The following is a 16,305-nucleotide window of genomic DNA, read 5'->3' as shown; positions in this document are numbered from 1 at the left end:
CACACCCCACGTGCACATTATGACTCCTACTAAACGCACACTCCACGTGCACAGTATGACTCCGACTAAACACACACTCCACGTGCACAGTATGACTCCTACTAAACACACACTCCACGTGCACATTGTGACTCCTACTAAACACACACTCCACGTGCACAGTATGACTCCTACTAAACACACACTCCACGTGCACAGTATGACTCCTACTAAACACACACTCCACGTGCACAGTATGACTCCTACTAAACACACACTCCACGTGCACAGTATGACTCCTACTAAACACACACTCCAAGTGCACATTATGACTCCTACATGAAGAGGTACAAAACACACATTTCCACAAGGCAACTCACAGTTCAATGGACCATTGTACGATTGACTCTGCTCTGAGTCCTGTTTGGAACACAGCCAATAGAACAAATAGGCTGAATTCTATTTTGACATTCAAAACCCAAGACTGCAAGTGAGGAAGTGAAGGAAATGATTAACCAGACTTCAGCATTGAAGGCTACAGTATGTGAGGGTGTGTTTGAAGCTGCACACAGGTTGGGAACCAAACACTAATCTTAAAAGTAATCAGATTTAAGACCTGAGGGGGATAGCTTATTAAGCCGAAAAACAAAGGCCGAAGCAGCACACACACACACACAATACACACAGCAGGGCTGGAGATGGGCACAGCACACTCTGCAGCCAGGCAGGGCGTTATACTATGCTTACCCTCCAGACTGGAATCAAGGTAAAATACTGACAGGAAAGAGTTCTTCACCGCAGGGTCACCACCTTGACAACCCAAGCCGCTCTAACAACATTCGAATAGGGTGGGGGGGTAAGATTCAGTGATGGAAAAAGTACCCAACTGTCAAGCTTGAGTAAAAGTAAAGATGCCTTAATAGAAAACGACTTAAGTAAAAATGAAAGTCACCCAGTAAAATAGTACTTGAGTAAAAGTCTAAAAGTATTTGGTTTTAAAATATACTTAAGTATCAAAAGTAAAAGTATACATAATTTCAAATTCCTTATATTATGCAAATCAGACGGCACAATGTTTTTTTAACTGACGGATAGCCAGGGGCACACTCCAACATCATTTACAAAATAAGCATTTGTGTTTAGTGAGTCCTCCAGATCAGAGGCAGTAGGGATGACCAGGGATGTTCTCTTGATAAGTGTGTGAATTGGACGTTTCCTGTCCTGCTACGCATTCAAAATGTTATGAGTACTTTTGGGTGTCAGGGAAAATGTATGGAGTAACAAGTACATAATTGTATTTAGGAATGTAGCTAAGTCATAGTTGTCCAAAATAAGTACTTTATACCACGGGTAAGATTGAGGGAAATTAAGCAGATTCAATTAACAGATGAATTAGCATGGCCATTCACTACAGGTATTAACACATTAATCACAGGGACTGGGGTGATTACAGAGTAGAGGCTAAGAATTATCAACTGGAGTATGTTCATGATGAGTCCCACACAACAAGGGGTTACCGTAAAAATCAAGATTGACATTAACACACGTACCTTGGTGAAGACACCCTCCACCAAGAAAGAGACAACCCTCTATCATTTCTCATCTCTAAGTCTGTGTGACTTCCTTACCCACAGTGAGAGCCTCAAACAGCCGGTGAATGGTCCCCTGGTCCTTGACAATCCCAGACTCCTGCACGTGCCTCACAAAGTCCTCCAACTGCATGTGCTTTTTTGGCAGTTGGAACCGCTTGACAGCTTCGTCGTCATGGCACGCCCGCTCCCTCTCGTGGTCCTTCTTCACTCGACTAATCAGGCGCTTGATCTCGGTTCGGCGGTTAGCTTGTGCCCGTTCCCCATCCTGTAGAGAGTCCACCAGCGCGTTGACCAGCTCGCCAGGGAAGATGTCCGTGTCCGTCTTGTAAAGGTTCTGAAAGTCTTCCAGAGCGTCCAGACGTTTACCGGCCACTGTGTTGACAAAGCCCCGGAGGTAGTGATAGCAGGCCAGGAGAGAGGAGTCCTCGAAGGCCACCCCGCTGATGGCCTTGTCCAGGAGGGTGATCATCACCTGGTAGTAATTCTGGACGTAGTGGTAGGCCAGCGGTGGAGGGAACTCAGGAAGCTTGAAGCATCTCACTGGCTTCTGGGGAGACTTCAGACCTATTAGGGTTCGACCACAAAGGTTTCAAGAACCGAGAACAGCATTTAGAGGAAACCTTAAAGCAGTTGGCCAATCGTCCTTGGTTGGTTCTTATAAGGTGGCAAACTCAATAGTAGTGGTCAACTATAACAGGGTTTCTCAACTTAGGTTCTGGGGAATACCCTGTGTGTGCAGGTCTTCACCTCAACCACTAAACACTCATACTAAAACCACTCAATGTTCAGAAATCACAAAAGATAACTATTAGCGTCCACCTGAACCTAGTTGTCCACCTGAACCTACAACCTACCGCTGTCCACCTGAACCTACCTCTGTCCAACTGAACCTACAAACTACCGCTGTCCACCTACCACTGTCCACCTGTATGTTCTTGAGGGAGTTCTGCATGAGGGGTCCCACCAGGGAGCCCACACCCTCCCCCAGGTTGGGCAGGCTGGCCCCCAGCCTCTTGCTGAGTCGGCTCTCTGGGCTGGTGTATTTACGGGCCAGCTCCTGCATTGTGGGCCGCCGCGGAAACTCTGTCATGGACTTCAGCCTGCGGAAGAGGACAGAGGTGTAGGGTGAAGTTTCCCCTAGTTGCTGATCTTAGGTCAGTTTATAATTTCCCCCACTAACTGTTAAGGTTAGGATTGGGGGATGGGAAGCCACTCCTAGATCTGTACCAAGGGGAAAGTTCACCTTGGAGTTAGGATAGACATCAGGAGAAAGGCTGTGCTTATACCAGGAAGGGACCAACTTGGGATGTGTCTATGAAGATACAGTACAGCAGTGTTTCCAATCCTGGTCCTGAGTACCAAAACGAGTGCACTTTTCTTTTTTGCCGCAGCACTAACACACCTGATTCTAGTAAAAGGATTGCTGATGAGTTGAATCAACGATTTGAAACCAAATTAAAATCCTACTGAAACCCATTGCATTTGCAATAAAGGTCAAAATAAGCTTTACTAGTTTAAAGGTAAATATTTATGTTAAACTCTTATCTTTCTTTCTCACCTGTAAGCTTCTGTCCGAGTGCTCAGCTCCATGCGTGTGAACGCGTCCATCTTCCTGTTCAGACGATCCCGTAGGAACGAGTGGAAGATGTGTGTGTCCAACACCTACAAAGAAGACAAAAACCACTACGTTCACCATCAATTGGATCACATGCTGGACAGAAAAAAAAAGGCATGAAAAAGTGAAATATGTCCTAAATATTGTAGGTTGAAACAAATGTGCGTGTTACTGAACAGGCTCTAGTTATACCTTCTTGAAAAATGGCTGGTCTGCTGGTTCTCTAGACCTGAAGAACTCGTCACTGTTGAAGACTCTGTGCTCATAGTTGAGGTGATCGTGGACTTCTCTGTGGGGGTGCAGTGGTGATGGGAGTGGGGGTGAGGTTGAGAGTAATAGTCATTGGATTAAGCTTGCCTGGCCTGATATTGAACAGGACATTTAAGTTGTATTGGTTGTAATAAAGCAGGATTTTGATTCACGCTTCAAAGTTTATTCACAGTGTGCACAGGAGAGAACAGCTGTAAATCACTACAGTGAAATTCTTACCTTGAGAGCTCTTTCCCAATAGCGCAGTAATAATATTATAGACAATAATAGAAAATAGAATAAAAATGTACAATAGGATAACTAACAGCATTGTTCACATTTCTAAATATATCAATATCCATTTGATAAATCACCAAGCTTTGCTTATATGAGAAATAGGCATCTTTGGTCCAACCCAATACGTATTAACTAGATAGTGTATGCTAAGTTTGAGTCTCAACTATCGTAGTAACATAAATAAATATAAATTAGATGATAATATTGTAACAACTATGTGATATTATAATACTCATGTACATGTTTTGTCATAGTGAACGACAGTAAACTAAAACACAGTGTAGCTAGCTGTCATTTGATTTGATGTTAATTTCATTTAGCCCAGAACTCAAATGTAGCATCATTTGGTCAGATGCTCAGTACCATTTATGTTTACGTAGTCTGTCCACAAGAGATTCATTTCATGCTGACCTGAAGATGTTGACGATGAGTTCCAGAGTGATGTTCTGGATGTGTGTGTTGAGTTTCCTCTGCCACTGCCTCCTCTGGGCCCTCTGGTCGTTGACGTCTGTACTGGACCCCAGGTGACACACCTCCAGGTCATAGTGCATCTGGAGCCCCTCCACCCTGAGCACACGCACACACACACACACACACACGTGTAAAAATATTCAGAAAACATGTGGAACTCATATTTGAATAAAAACCCCTTCCCCCATTTATAACAATCCATGTTGTTTCCAGAGCACACGGACAGTAGCAATATGATCACATAGGACAGCAAACTAACTGGCTGCGTTTACGCCGGCAGCCCAATTCTGATCTTTAACCCAATTATTGGAAAATAACCTAATCTGATTGGTCAAAAGACCAGAATTGGGCTTGTCGTCTAGGTCATATTCATTAGGCTCCAAATGTAAGAAAAGAGACAAACAGGGAGGGACAGTCTGAACTTGTCCAATAAGAAATGTTCATTTCCATTTTCCGTTGCAAAACATTTTCCTACGGCGTGCCCTAATGAACATGTCCCAGATCCTTTCCTGTCCTACCGTGTTAGAAAACACTCTCTGGCTGCCAGCGGGACGTCCGGCAGGTCAACCCCGTCGGACGAGGAAGACGACACGGTGCCATCATCAATATTAACCAGAATCAGATCATCTGTTTCCTGTGAGGACAGGGGAAAGTAAAACACAACACTCTGTCCCTCGTAGAGAACACACTGTAATGGAGGAGAACAACAGACTAGGGTCAAGTCAGGAAGGTCAGCTCAAATGAACTGGACTTTCTGTTAACTTCTGTCCTGTATGTCAGTTAGTATAAAGGATCATGTGGTTCAATGTCCTATGTAAAAGTATGTAGAAAATGCTGATAAATGATAAAGCATGATAAATCAGCTTATTAAATCGTAAATAAATCAGTGATACGAGGAACATTGTCAGACAGTGCTATTCGTGGATCCCTCCTGTAGGGGTTCAGGTAACAGCCAATGAGAATTGAAGTTCATTGTCCATTAAAATGGAAATGTGTCTTTATGCACAACCCCCCCCCCCCCCCCCCCCGGAAAACACACAAACCCAGTGGGGCTGGAAGCAACGGGTCAGCAGCAATGTGCTGAAAAGTGCCTCGCTCAAGGGCACATTGGCAGGCGATGGTACCCAGGATGATCACAGCAATCCTCCGGTTGCCCGGCTGACTCTGGGATTCAAACCGGTAACTGCTTCTCTAACCACTAGGCTATCTTCCGCCCCAGGAAGGGGTCACTATCACTATAACGGTCACTACCTGATCATGCTATATCATTCTATTCTAGCATGGCCATGTACACTAGTGATATCCATCCTTACCGCGGCCACCTCTTCATAGTGGTGCAGATGACAGCCCATGAGGTAGGCGGTGGGCGCCATGAGGAAGTCCAGCATCTGGCTTGAGAGGACGGGGACGAAGGGGTGCTGCCACACCAGGGGGTGGATGAAGAGCATCAGGCTCTCTGCCAGCAGGGTGAGCCGGGCCCAGTCCCAGGAGAACAGTACTACCCTCTGCTCTGTCAGCAGGCTGGTAATGATCTGATGAGACGCAGGCAGACAGACAGGAGGTAACGTTGATATCAGTCCTGGGTTCAAATACATGTGTATTTTATTATTTAAATACTTCTTTTCGGTGTATTTAAGTATTTTCTAATGATGTGGCCCGAATCAACTACTTCTATTGAAAGCATTTTCCAATCATTTCCTATTTATAGGCCTACTATTTCAAAGTATTTTCAAACAGTTTTTTCTAAATACATTATTTCAAATGCCAAACAAACCTGGTTCAAATTCCAGGGATTATTTAAGCATGTGTATAAATACTGTGTATTTGAGTATTTCCAAATATATTCCAATATTTAACTACCTGTGTTTTTTTTATATAGAAATCTAAATACTTACTTCCAAATGGCTTTGAAAGTACTTGAAATATCCTAAATCGTATTCGAACCCAGATCTGATTGATAGAGACATGTCTTTTACCATTCCAAACAGATGAACAGAAACATACTGTACATTTGCACATTATCACATTCCCACAGTCTTTTAGTCTCTCTAATTGCATTGAAAGAAAATATAATGTAGTGGGTTAGGCAGTTTTGTGGCAGTATAATCCGTCTGTCTGTCCTCACTTGGAGGAGCTGTCGGGGTCTAAAGCACAGGAAAGGCAGATGGAGGTCGAGGTCAACAGCTGGCCGGTCCTTATCCTCCCGGGGGGGAAGCCCAATCTGGAGAGGCCTCAGACTAAAGACCTGGGACAGAACAGGCAGAGGAACACAGGTAGTTAAGTTAACTAGTTTAATGTTAGGCACTTAACAATACAACACACTATATAAACATACAATAGACTGGTTGGAGCGGAGAGATTGGCGAAATGCCCATGCTTGGTTTTACAGTTCATCCTTAACATGATCTCTACTGTTAAATAATGCCAGTAAATCATAGAGGGAGACAAATGGCTCACCACATGCAGTTGCCCAGGTGGAGGTATGGGCACCAGCGCCAGCTTGGCTGAAAACTCCTTCACCCTCTCCTCAAAGTCCCCCATCCAGCTGGGCTTGAGCTGGGACAAGAGACTGAGCACACACCCGTTAGATGGACACCATGCAGTCAAAACATAACATACAGGTCAATAGGTGTCTAAGATGAGCTGAACTGATCCCTTTATAATAACGGCCCACATCTGGCTGTATTTACTGGGATAACATGTAGTCTACTGTTCTGTATTCTCGTTTGGTATTTACTTAAAACACAAAGAAAGACATAGAGGAAAGAGAGGATGGTGGGAGGATGGTGAATTGTTCTCACCATGACAGACAGTCCCTGAGAGCGTTGTAGTATGGGTATTTAGAGATGACACAGATGCTGTACGCCGTGTAGAGATGGGACGACTTGGAGGACAACCGGTGGCCATTTTGGTGCCCACCATCCTGAGAGAACTGGGACCCAAGCAAACAACCAATCAGAGAGCAATGCTTTACACAGTGACCAATGACCTGATGTGGACAGTAATTGAAATGACTGTTCATATGGCTGTAGACTGTATTTATATTCCATGTGTCCTACATTCCCATAGCAGCAAATGTAAAAGTCTACAAATGTATTAAAAAAAACAAAAAAAACATGGACCTAAAAAGGACAATGTTCACAATAAATGTTTGTTTTGCTGATGAACATGCTTATGTCCATCCATCTCTCTTCAAATTATAAACCACTCTTTATTGAAGAGGGTAAAGCATTCCAGTGGGCATGGATAAAGCTCAGCTGGTGAGCCGTCCCACCTGTATAGGCCTGTAGTACTGCACCACTACAGCATGTGTCCTGTTCCCGAAGACATCAGTAAACACGAGGTAATGGTACGAGTCTTCTCTCTGCTCACTGGCTATCTGAAGACCCCCTGGCCAATGGAAGAACGCAGACACAAGACCGCATATAAGAGGAATTATAAACTGGGTGGTTCAAGCCCTGAATGCTGATTGGCCGACAGCCGTGGTATATCAGACCGTATACCACGGGTATGACAAAACTTTTATTTTTACTGGTCTAATTACGTTGGTAACCAGTTTATAATAGCAATAAGGCACCTCTGGGGTTTGTGACATATGGCCAATATACCACAGCTAAGGGCTGTGTCCAGGCACTCCGTGTTGCGTCGTGCTTAAGAACAACCCTCAGCCGTGGTATACCACACCCCTCGTGCCATATCGCTTAATCGCACGACACGACACATACACCTTTGGTGATGAAGATGACAAATCTGGAGTTATGAACATACTCCTTTGATCATTAATATGTAGTGCTATGGTGTAGTGTGTGTGGCTAGCCAAAATCATCACGCTGTGTCACCTGGGAAGCAGAGCTGAGGCAGGGCGATGAGGTCCAGGTCCTTGGGGACACTGATGTCCTCTGTGGTGCCACCCCCTCCATCGCTACCCTTGGCTGCCTCTCCATTAGCCGTACCAGGCCTCACCATCTTCTTCTTGATGAAGGAGCGCCTCCTCTGGATCCTGGTGAAGGCCGGGGCGTGACCCTGACCCTTGGTCTCGCTACTCACACTCTCATTGGTCACAAAGGGTGGGGCGTGCACCTGCAGTACCTCCGACTCCAACAGGGGGAGCTCTTTGATTTTACCCTGCTGGTGTGACTGGCAGGAAGGGGAAACATTACATGATATCATATACAGGCCTACATGTGATGCGTATTACTATGTGTCATATGATTGATATGATGGAGCCTAAGCCTACGGAAATCAATGTGTTGCAAAACCAACAGTGTAGTGAATCTGCACATTTCTGACATGATTTACTAAAGCTGGAAAGAGAGCAGGCGATGGGTTACGAAAACATATGCACGATTTGGAATCCGATCGCCGATTTAAACAAGCAGAGAAGTAGGGGAAGATTTCATACAATAGAAACATTTTCTCTAACTTGTTGCATCAGTGGTCAAAATGTCAGTTGTTTGTGTAAAGTTGGAAGAACACGACTGAGTCAGCAGTACCTACCCGATAGAGTTCCCTGAGTGAGTCAGCAGTACCTACCCGATAGAGTTCCCTGAGTGAGTCAGCAGTACCTACCCGATAGAGTTCCCTGAGTGAGTCAGCAGTACCTACCCGATAGAGTTCCCTGAGTGAGTCAGCAGTACCTACCCGATAGAGTTCCCTGAGTGAGTCAGCAGTACCTACCCGATAGAGTTCCCTGAGTGAGTCAGCAGTACCTACCCGATAGAGTTCCCTGAGTGAGTCAGCAGTACCTACCCGATAGAGTTCCCTGAGTGAGTCAGCAGTACCTACCCGATAGAGTTCCCTGAGTGAGTCAGCAGTACCTACCCGATAGAGTTCCCTGAGTGAGTCAGCAGTACCTACCCGATAGAGTTCCCTGAGTGAGTCAGCAGTACCTACCCGATAGAGTTCCCTGAGTGAGTCAGCAGTACCTACCCGATAGAGTTCCCTGAGTGAGTCAGCAGTACCTACCCGATAGAGTTCCCTGAGTGAGTCAGCAGTACCTACCCGATAGAGTTCCCTGAGTGAGTCAGCAGTACCTACCCGATAGAGTTCCCTGAGTGAGTCAGCAGTACCTACCCGATAGAGTTCCCTGAGTGAGTCAGCAGTACCTACCCGATAGAGTTCCCTGAGTGAGTCAGCAGTACCTACCCGATAGAGTTCCCTGAGTGAGTCAGCAGTACCTACCCGATAGAGTTCCCTGAGTGAGTCAGCAGTACCTACCCGATAGAGTTCCCTGAGTGAGTCAGCAGTACCTACCCGATAGAGTTCCCTGAGTGAGTCAGCAGTACCTACCCGATAGAGTTCCCTGAGTGAGTCAGCAGTACCTACCCGATAGAGTTCCCTGAGTGAGTCAGCAGTACCTACCCGATAGAGTTCCCTGAGTGAGTCAGCAGTACCTACCCGATAGAGTTCCCTGAGTGAGTCAGCAGTACCTACCCGATAGAGTTCCCTGAGTGAGTCAGCAGTACCTACCCGATAGAGTTCCCTGAGTGAGTCAGCAGTACCTACCCGATAGAGTTCCCTGAGTGAGTCAGCAGTACCTACCCGATAGAGTTCCCTGAGTGAGTCAGCAGTACCTACCCGATAGAGTTCCCTGAGTGAGTCAGCAGTACCTACCCGATAGAGTTCCCTGAGTGAGTCAGCAGTACCTACCCGATAGAGTTCCCTGAGTGAGTCAGCAGTACCTACCCGATAGAGTTCCCTGAGTGAGTCAGCAGTACCTACCCGATAGAGTTCCCTGAGTGAGTCAGCAGTACCTACCCGATAGAGTTCCCTGAGTGAGTCAGCAGTACCTACCCGATAGAGTTCCCTGAGTGAGTCAGCAGTACCTACCCGATAGAGTTCCCTGAGTGAGTCAGCAGTACCTACCCGATAGAGTTCCCTGAGTGAGTCAGCAGTACCTACCCGATAGAGTTCCCTGAGTGAGTCAGCAGTACCTACCCGATAGAGTTCCCTGAGTGTACTGCTGACTGCTCCAACCACCACACAAGCCTCCAGTAGTCCAGAGGGAACATCTGCCATCAGAGCCTAGACGACAGCAGAGCCAGCCGGACACCACCAACACACACACACACACACACACACACACACACACTGCCAGCTACAGCATTGTCTTCTTTTCTGAGTCCAACAGGTGGCGTCACTCCTACGCAAAACTCCTCCTGTACGACGTTAGTTCAACCAAATGTGGACTGAGTCGCACTGTCTGACGTAAGACAATGGTGTTTGTCTACAATCCATACATCGAGATTAGAGTCAGAATGATAGGTCTCCTGCTTCTCCTCCTCTGCCACTTTCTTCACTTCCACAGGACCCGTCTAGATCAGAAGCATCTCAGTAGAATCATCTGAAACATGGCCTCAGGTCTAGGGAACAACAGACACAGACATTAGTCAGTTAGGTTGGTCATTCTATAAGTCAATAAGGCCTGATAGAAGTCAGCATATAGACCCTATAAACTAAGATCCTGCATGCCAGCCTGGTAATCATGAAAAACCCATTGTCATCACACCAGATGTTGGGGCCTGATCACTCAGGCAGCTAACCAGAAACAGATCATTAACATGTTTAACATGCATCCCAAGCCCAGGGGAGGAAATCAAGTGTCCGTAGTTATTGTAACTTATTTAAGTGAATCGTCAGGTTTTGACTTTGTTTTATTTTTTGTCAACTGTAAAGCAGCAAGGTACGATTTGAACCTCATATAAACCACGTACAACATGTTTTCTCCATAACGTATTACTTTGCCTGCATACTTTCCTCTGTTGTCGGCAATGGTAAAAAACAACAACTAATCAAGCAGAGATAGGGCTTTACTGATGTAGGTTCCAGAAAGGAGCTGGTCTGGGAGTGAAGATTTCTACGGATTGATAAATGATGTAACACATTCCTCTGTGGACTGTGTTCTGAAGCCTCAGATTGTGGTGTGGAGAATGACAATGTCTGCATTCTTCTGTCCACTTGAAGATGAGAAGTGTATTGTCTGTTTCATCTTAATATTACATTTTTATGGGCCAGTCTGAGATATGGCTTTTTCTTTGCAACTCTGCCTAGAAGGCCGGCATCCCGGAGTCGCCTCTTCACTGTTGACGTTGAGACTGGTGTTTTGCGGGTACTATTTAATGAAGCTGCCAGTTGAGGACTTGACACTAATGTCCTCTTGCTCAGTTGTGCACCAGGGCCTCCCACTCCTCTTTCTGTTCTGGTTAGAGCCAGTTTGCACTGTTCTGTGAAGGGAGTAGTACGCAGAGTTGTATGAGAACTTCAGTTTCTTGGAAATTTCTCGCATGGAATAGTCTTCATTTCTCGGAACAAGAATAGACTGATGAGTTTCAGAAGAAAGCTCTTTGTTTCTGGCCATTTTGAGCCTGTAATCCAACCCAGAAAGGTTGATGCTCCAGATACTCAACTAGTCTAAAGAAGGCCAGTTTTATTGCTTCTTTAAAATCAGGACAACAGTTTTCAGCTGTGCTAACATAATTGCAAAAGGGTTTTCTAATGATCAATTAGCCTTTTAAAATGATAAACTTGGATTAGCTAACACAACATGCCATTGGAACACAGGAGTGATGGTTGCTGATAATGGGCCTCTGTACACCTATGTAGATATTCCATAAAAAAATTGCAGTTTCCAGGTACAATAGTCATTTACAACATTAACAATGTCTACACTGTATTTCTGATTCATTTGATGTTATTTTATTGGACAAAAAAAAAGTGCTTTTCTTTAAGAAACAAGGACATTTCTAAGTGACCCCAAACTTTTGAACGGTAGTGTATATAAAAATGTATATCTAAAATATCATCGTTGCATAAGTATTTGTTTAGGGAAGCCTAAATTAGTTCAGGAGTAAAATTTGACTTAACAAATCACATAATAAGTTACATGGACTCACTGAAATAATAGGGGCTGCCATTTTTTATTTATTTTTATGATGAACCCATCCTCTGTCCCCCATACAACATCGGTAAGGTTTCAGTCAGGTAATGAATGTCAAGCACTGATTCAACTACAAAGACCAGGGAGCTTTTCGAAAACCTCATAAAGAAGGGCAGTGATTGGTAGATTGATAATAATAACAAATCAGACATTGAATCTCTCTTTAAGTGTGGTCAAGTTAATAATTATGCTGTGGATTATGTATTAAACCAACCAGACACAGTCGTCTTTCTGAACTGAGCTGCAGGACAGGAAGGAAACGGCTCAAGGATGTTACCATGAGGCCATTGGTGATTTTAAAACATTGTAGTGACTTCACAATAATAATGTAAATGACAGACTGAAAAGAAGAATACAAATATGCATCTTGTATACAACAGGGCACTAACGTAATCTGCAAAAAACAAAGCAAAGGAATACACTTTTTGGCCTAGATGTAAAGCCTTATGTTTGGGGCAAATCCAACACAACACATCACCGAGTAACTGACTCCTTATTTCCAAGAATGGTGGTGGCTGCATCATGGTATGGGAATGCTTGAAAAATCAGCAAATACAGTGGAGTTTTTCATGATGAAAAGAAATGGGATTAAGCTAAGCATAGGCAAAATCCTAAAGGAAACCTGCTTCAGTCTGCTTTACACCAGAGACTGGGAGAGGAATTCACCTTTCAGCAGAACAATAATCCACAACAGATGGCCAAATCTACACTGGAGTTGCTAACCAAGAACACAGTGAATGTTCCTGAGTGGCCAAGTTTTGACTTAAATCTGCTTTAAAATATATGGCAAGACTTGAAAATGGCTGTTTAGACATGATCCCCAACATCTTGACAGAGAATTTAGAAAATAATAAATGGGCAAATATTGCACAAATCCGGGTGTGCAAAGCCCTTATAGACTCCCCAAGAAGACTCACAGCTGTAAATCGATGGCAAAGGTGTTTCCAACATGTATTGACTCAGGGAGCTGAATACTTATGCAACGATTATATTTTAGCATATTTAATTTGTATTAATCTTTAAAATATGTTAGAATATTTCTTCCACTTTGACAGAGTATTCTGTGTAGATTGTTGACGAAAAATGACAATTAAATACATTTTAATCTCACTTTGTAACACAATAAAATGTGAAGCAATCCAAGGGTTCTGAATACTATCAGTTATTTCTGAGAAAAAAAACATACTTCCGCAAGTTACCATGAATTACTTAGTGAGATTTATTTACTTTGTTGGCACAGTTTAGATATCATCCTGTCATAACTGCCATTTTGTCTGCATGCAATGCTCATAGTCTTTATTTAACATGTAAATAATTATATTCCTAATACTACATATTCGGTCAAAAGGTTTAATTCAAAAGATAAAAATACAAGACACAACAAAGTCGCCTAGAGTAAGTAGGATTGTGTGATTCATAAAGGCCAAGCAGTTTGCTTTTCTCCCCAAAAGGCACATCCGTTTGTGATCATCAGTGCAGCTGCAGTGGTGCTCACATTAGGTCTATGAAATCCCTGCCCACATTTTGGACCAGTGAGTCGCATAACCTTGTGTAATGGAAAAAAACACTCGGAGTAATAATATTCTCTCTCAAAATCCACAGTTTAGGGGGAAAAAAACCCAACAAAAAACTTTTTTTTTTTTTTTTTTTACAGTTCTGCCTGTACAAAACTATTCAAGGTACAGTTCAGAATAGCGATCCATCCAAATGTTACAGTAACTCCACAATAATGGCAGAGTGAACAGAATACAAATATAGAAATATTCCAAAACATGCATCGTAAATACATAGAGGGTGTTGAAAAGACATATGCACTGTTACTATACTACATGACACCAAAGATGGGTTTTAAAAAAGGATTTTCCAGAAATAAACGACCCGATGGAGCCACATACATCTAGTCTGTACTCTGCTCTGGCAGAACCCAGTCTGAGTCCTGGCCGACAGTGACACACTGGTCATTCTAGTTCTAAATCTCAGGTACGTCGCAAGTCTTATTGATAGGGTGCTATTTATAGTCTAACGACAGGTAGACTGATCTTTGTCCTCATCTATAAACGCATGTTGACTTGTCATTTAAACTACAGAACACAAAAGAGGAAAAGTGATGACAGTATTGGTAGGGGACTGCGTCAGCTGTATTCAGCTTTGACGCGGTTTTGACACTTTAAATGGCATTGTTGTGACAAGAAGGTTTGCATCTTAAATAAAAAGTGGTCAGATTGTTTAAACCCGACATATAGCTAGCTCTCTTATGACACTTAGAAAATACAAGACATCACCAACCTCTATTCAATCGGCTATTTTCCATCAGGTACCTTCGTTGGAGAAATAATGAAGGCGTCAAATCCACCTTTATTGGCGATAACGCGCACACGAAGCTCCACACAGTACGCCGCTGACCCGACCCGACCCGAAGACTCCACTCTCCGGATAAGACCAGAGCAGTGGAGCAAATGTCAAATTTCAACCGCTGTTGGCTCCATACAACTTCCTGGTGAAAAAGGCGTCTCATAGCCTACACAGATTCAAAGTAGATTCAGGACTAATATGAATCAGAAGCAGATAACTCATTAAAATCATATTATTTCTACTGTTTTGCGATTCAATTAAGATGTATGTTGTAGCTTACAACTACAATCATTTTACAAATAAAACGACCAAAAATGTATAGTACTGCTGGTTGCAATATGTAGTTAAATGCTGCCATCCAGCGGCTGAGAGGAACATCCATGAAACGCAGAATACTATCCAGTGGTGAGAATTGTAACACTAGAAGAACACCACAAGGTGGGGACATTGTATAAAGGACTGTTGTCAACACTAGAAGAACACCACAAGGTGGGGACATTGTATAAAGGACTGTTGTCAACATTCGCAGACGAGTGGCCCTTTTTGTGCACAAGGTCTCATTTGTGCGTTTTGTTTAGATCATGTCCAAGACACAGTGGGTGTATGGTACTTAAGTAAAAATACTTAAAAGTACTACTTAAGTATTTTTTTTGGGGGGGGGGGGTATCTGTACTTAGCATTACTCTTTTTTTACATTTTTGACAACTTTTACTTTTACTTCACTACATTCCTAAAGAAAATGATGTACTTTTTACTCCATACATTTTCCCTGACTCCCAAAAGTACTTGTTACATTCTGAATGCTTAGCAGGACAGATAAATGGTCTAATTCACACACCTATCTAGAGAACATCCTTGGTCATCCCTACTGTCTCTGATCTGGTGGACTCACTAAACAGAGAACATCCCTGGTCATCCCTACTGCCTCTGATCTGGTGGACTCACTAAACAGAGAACATCCCTGGTCATTTCTACTGCCTCTGATCTGGTGGACTCACTAAACAGAGAACATCCCTGGTCATTTCTACTGCCTCTGATCTGGTGGACTCACTAAACAGAGAACATCCTTGGTCATCCCTACTGCCTCTGATCTGGAGGACTCACTAAACAGAGAACATCCCTGGTCATCCCTACTGCCTCTGATCTGGAGGACTCACTAAACAGAGAACATCCCTGGTCATCCCTACTGCCTCTGATCTGGTGGGCTCACTAAACAGAGAACATCCCTGGTCATCCCTACTGCCTCTGATCTGGTGGACTCACTAAACAGAGAACATCCCTGGTCATCCCTACTGCCTCTGATCTGGTGGACTCACTAAACAGAGAACATCCCTGGTCATCCCTACTGCCTCTGATCTGGAGGACTCACTAAACAGAGAACATCCCCGGTCATCCCTACTGCCTCTGATCTGGTGGACTCACTAAACAGAGAACATCCCTGGTCATCCCTACTGCCTCTGATCTGGTGGACTCACTAAACAGAGAACATTCCTGGTCATCCCTACTGCCTCTGATCTGGTGGACTCACTGAACAGAGAACATCCCTGGTCATCCCTACTGCCTCTGATCTGGTACACTCACTAAACAGAGAACATCCCTAGTCATCCCTACTGCCTATGATATGGTGGACTCACTAAACAGAGAACATTCCTGGTCATCCCTACTGCCTCTGATCTGGAGGACTCACTAAACAGAGAACATCCCCGGTCATCCCTACTGCCTCTGATCTGGTGGACTCACTAAACAGAGAACATCCCTGGTCATCCCTACTGCCTCTGATCTGGTGGACTCACTAAACAGAGAACATCCCTGGT

General features: G+C 44.0%; 1 protein-coding gene across 2 annotated transcripts in view; it reads right to left on the bottom strand.

The window, feature by feature from the left end:
- LOC115174063 (DENN domain-containing protein 3) overlaps positions 1–14,630 on the bottom strand; it is a 35,123-nt gene extending 20,493 nt beyond the window's left edge. The window contains exons 1-14 of one of the 2 annotated variants that reach the window (XM_029732706.1): positions 14,426–14,630; positions 10,141–10,565; positions 8,043–8,340; positions 7,478–7,593; positions 7,005–7,135; positions 6,661–6,772; positions 6,329–6,448; positions 5,517–5,735; positions 4,722–4,837; positions 4,144–4,299; positions 3,379–3,475; positions 3,130–3,233; positions 2,487–2,671; positions 1,608–2,135 (exon numbers count right to left, since the gene is read on the bottom strand). In XM_029732706.1, coding sequence (XP_029588566.1) covers positions 1,608–2,135; positions 2,487–2,671; positions 3,130–3,233; positions 3,379–3,475; positions 4,144–4,299; positions 4,722–4,837; positions 5,517–5,735; positions 6,329–6,448; positions 6,661–6,772; positions 7,005–7,135; positions 7,478–7,593; positions 8,043–8,340; positions 10,141–10,221 — 2,263 coding nt within the window. In that variant the 5' untranslated portion in view covers positions 10,222–10,565; positions 14,426–14,630. Of the gene's footprint in view, positions 1–1,607; positions 2,136–2,486; positions 2,672–3,129; positions 3,234–3,378; positions 3,476–4,143; positions 4,300–4,721; positions 4,838–5,516; positions 5,736–6,098; positions 6,179–6,328; positions 6,449–6,660; positions 6,773–7,004; positions 7,136–7,477; positions 7,594–8,042; positions 8,341–10,140; positions 10,566–14,425 lie in introns of those variants that run through there. The other variant, XM_029732707.1, reaches the window with a different exon arrangement.
- Positions 14,631–16,305: the final 1,675 nt, after the last annotated feature.

This window comes from Salmo trutta, chromosome 34, assembly GCF_901001165.1.
Source record: "Salmo trutta chromosome 34, fSalTru1.1, whole genome shotgun sequence".
Lineage (NCBI taxonomy): Eukaryota > Metazoa > Chordata > Actinopteri > Salmoniformes > Salmonidae > Salmo > Salmo trutta.
Note: the sequence above shows the minus strand (reverse complement) of the source record. Positions and strands in the feature narration are given on the sequence as shown.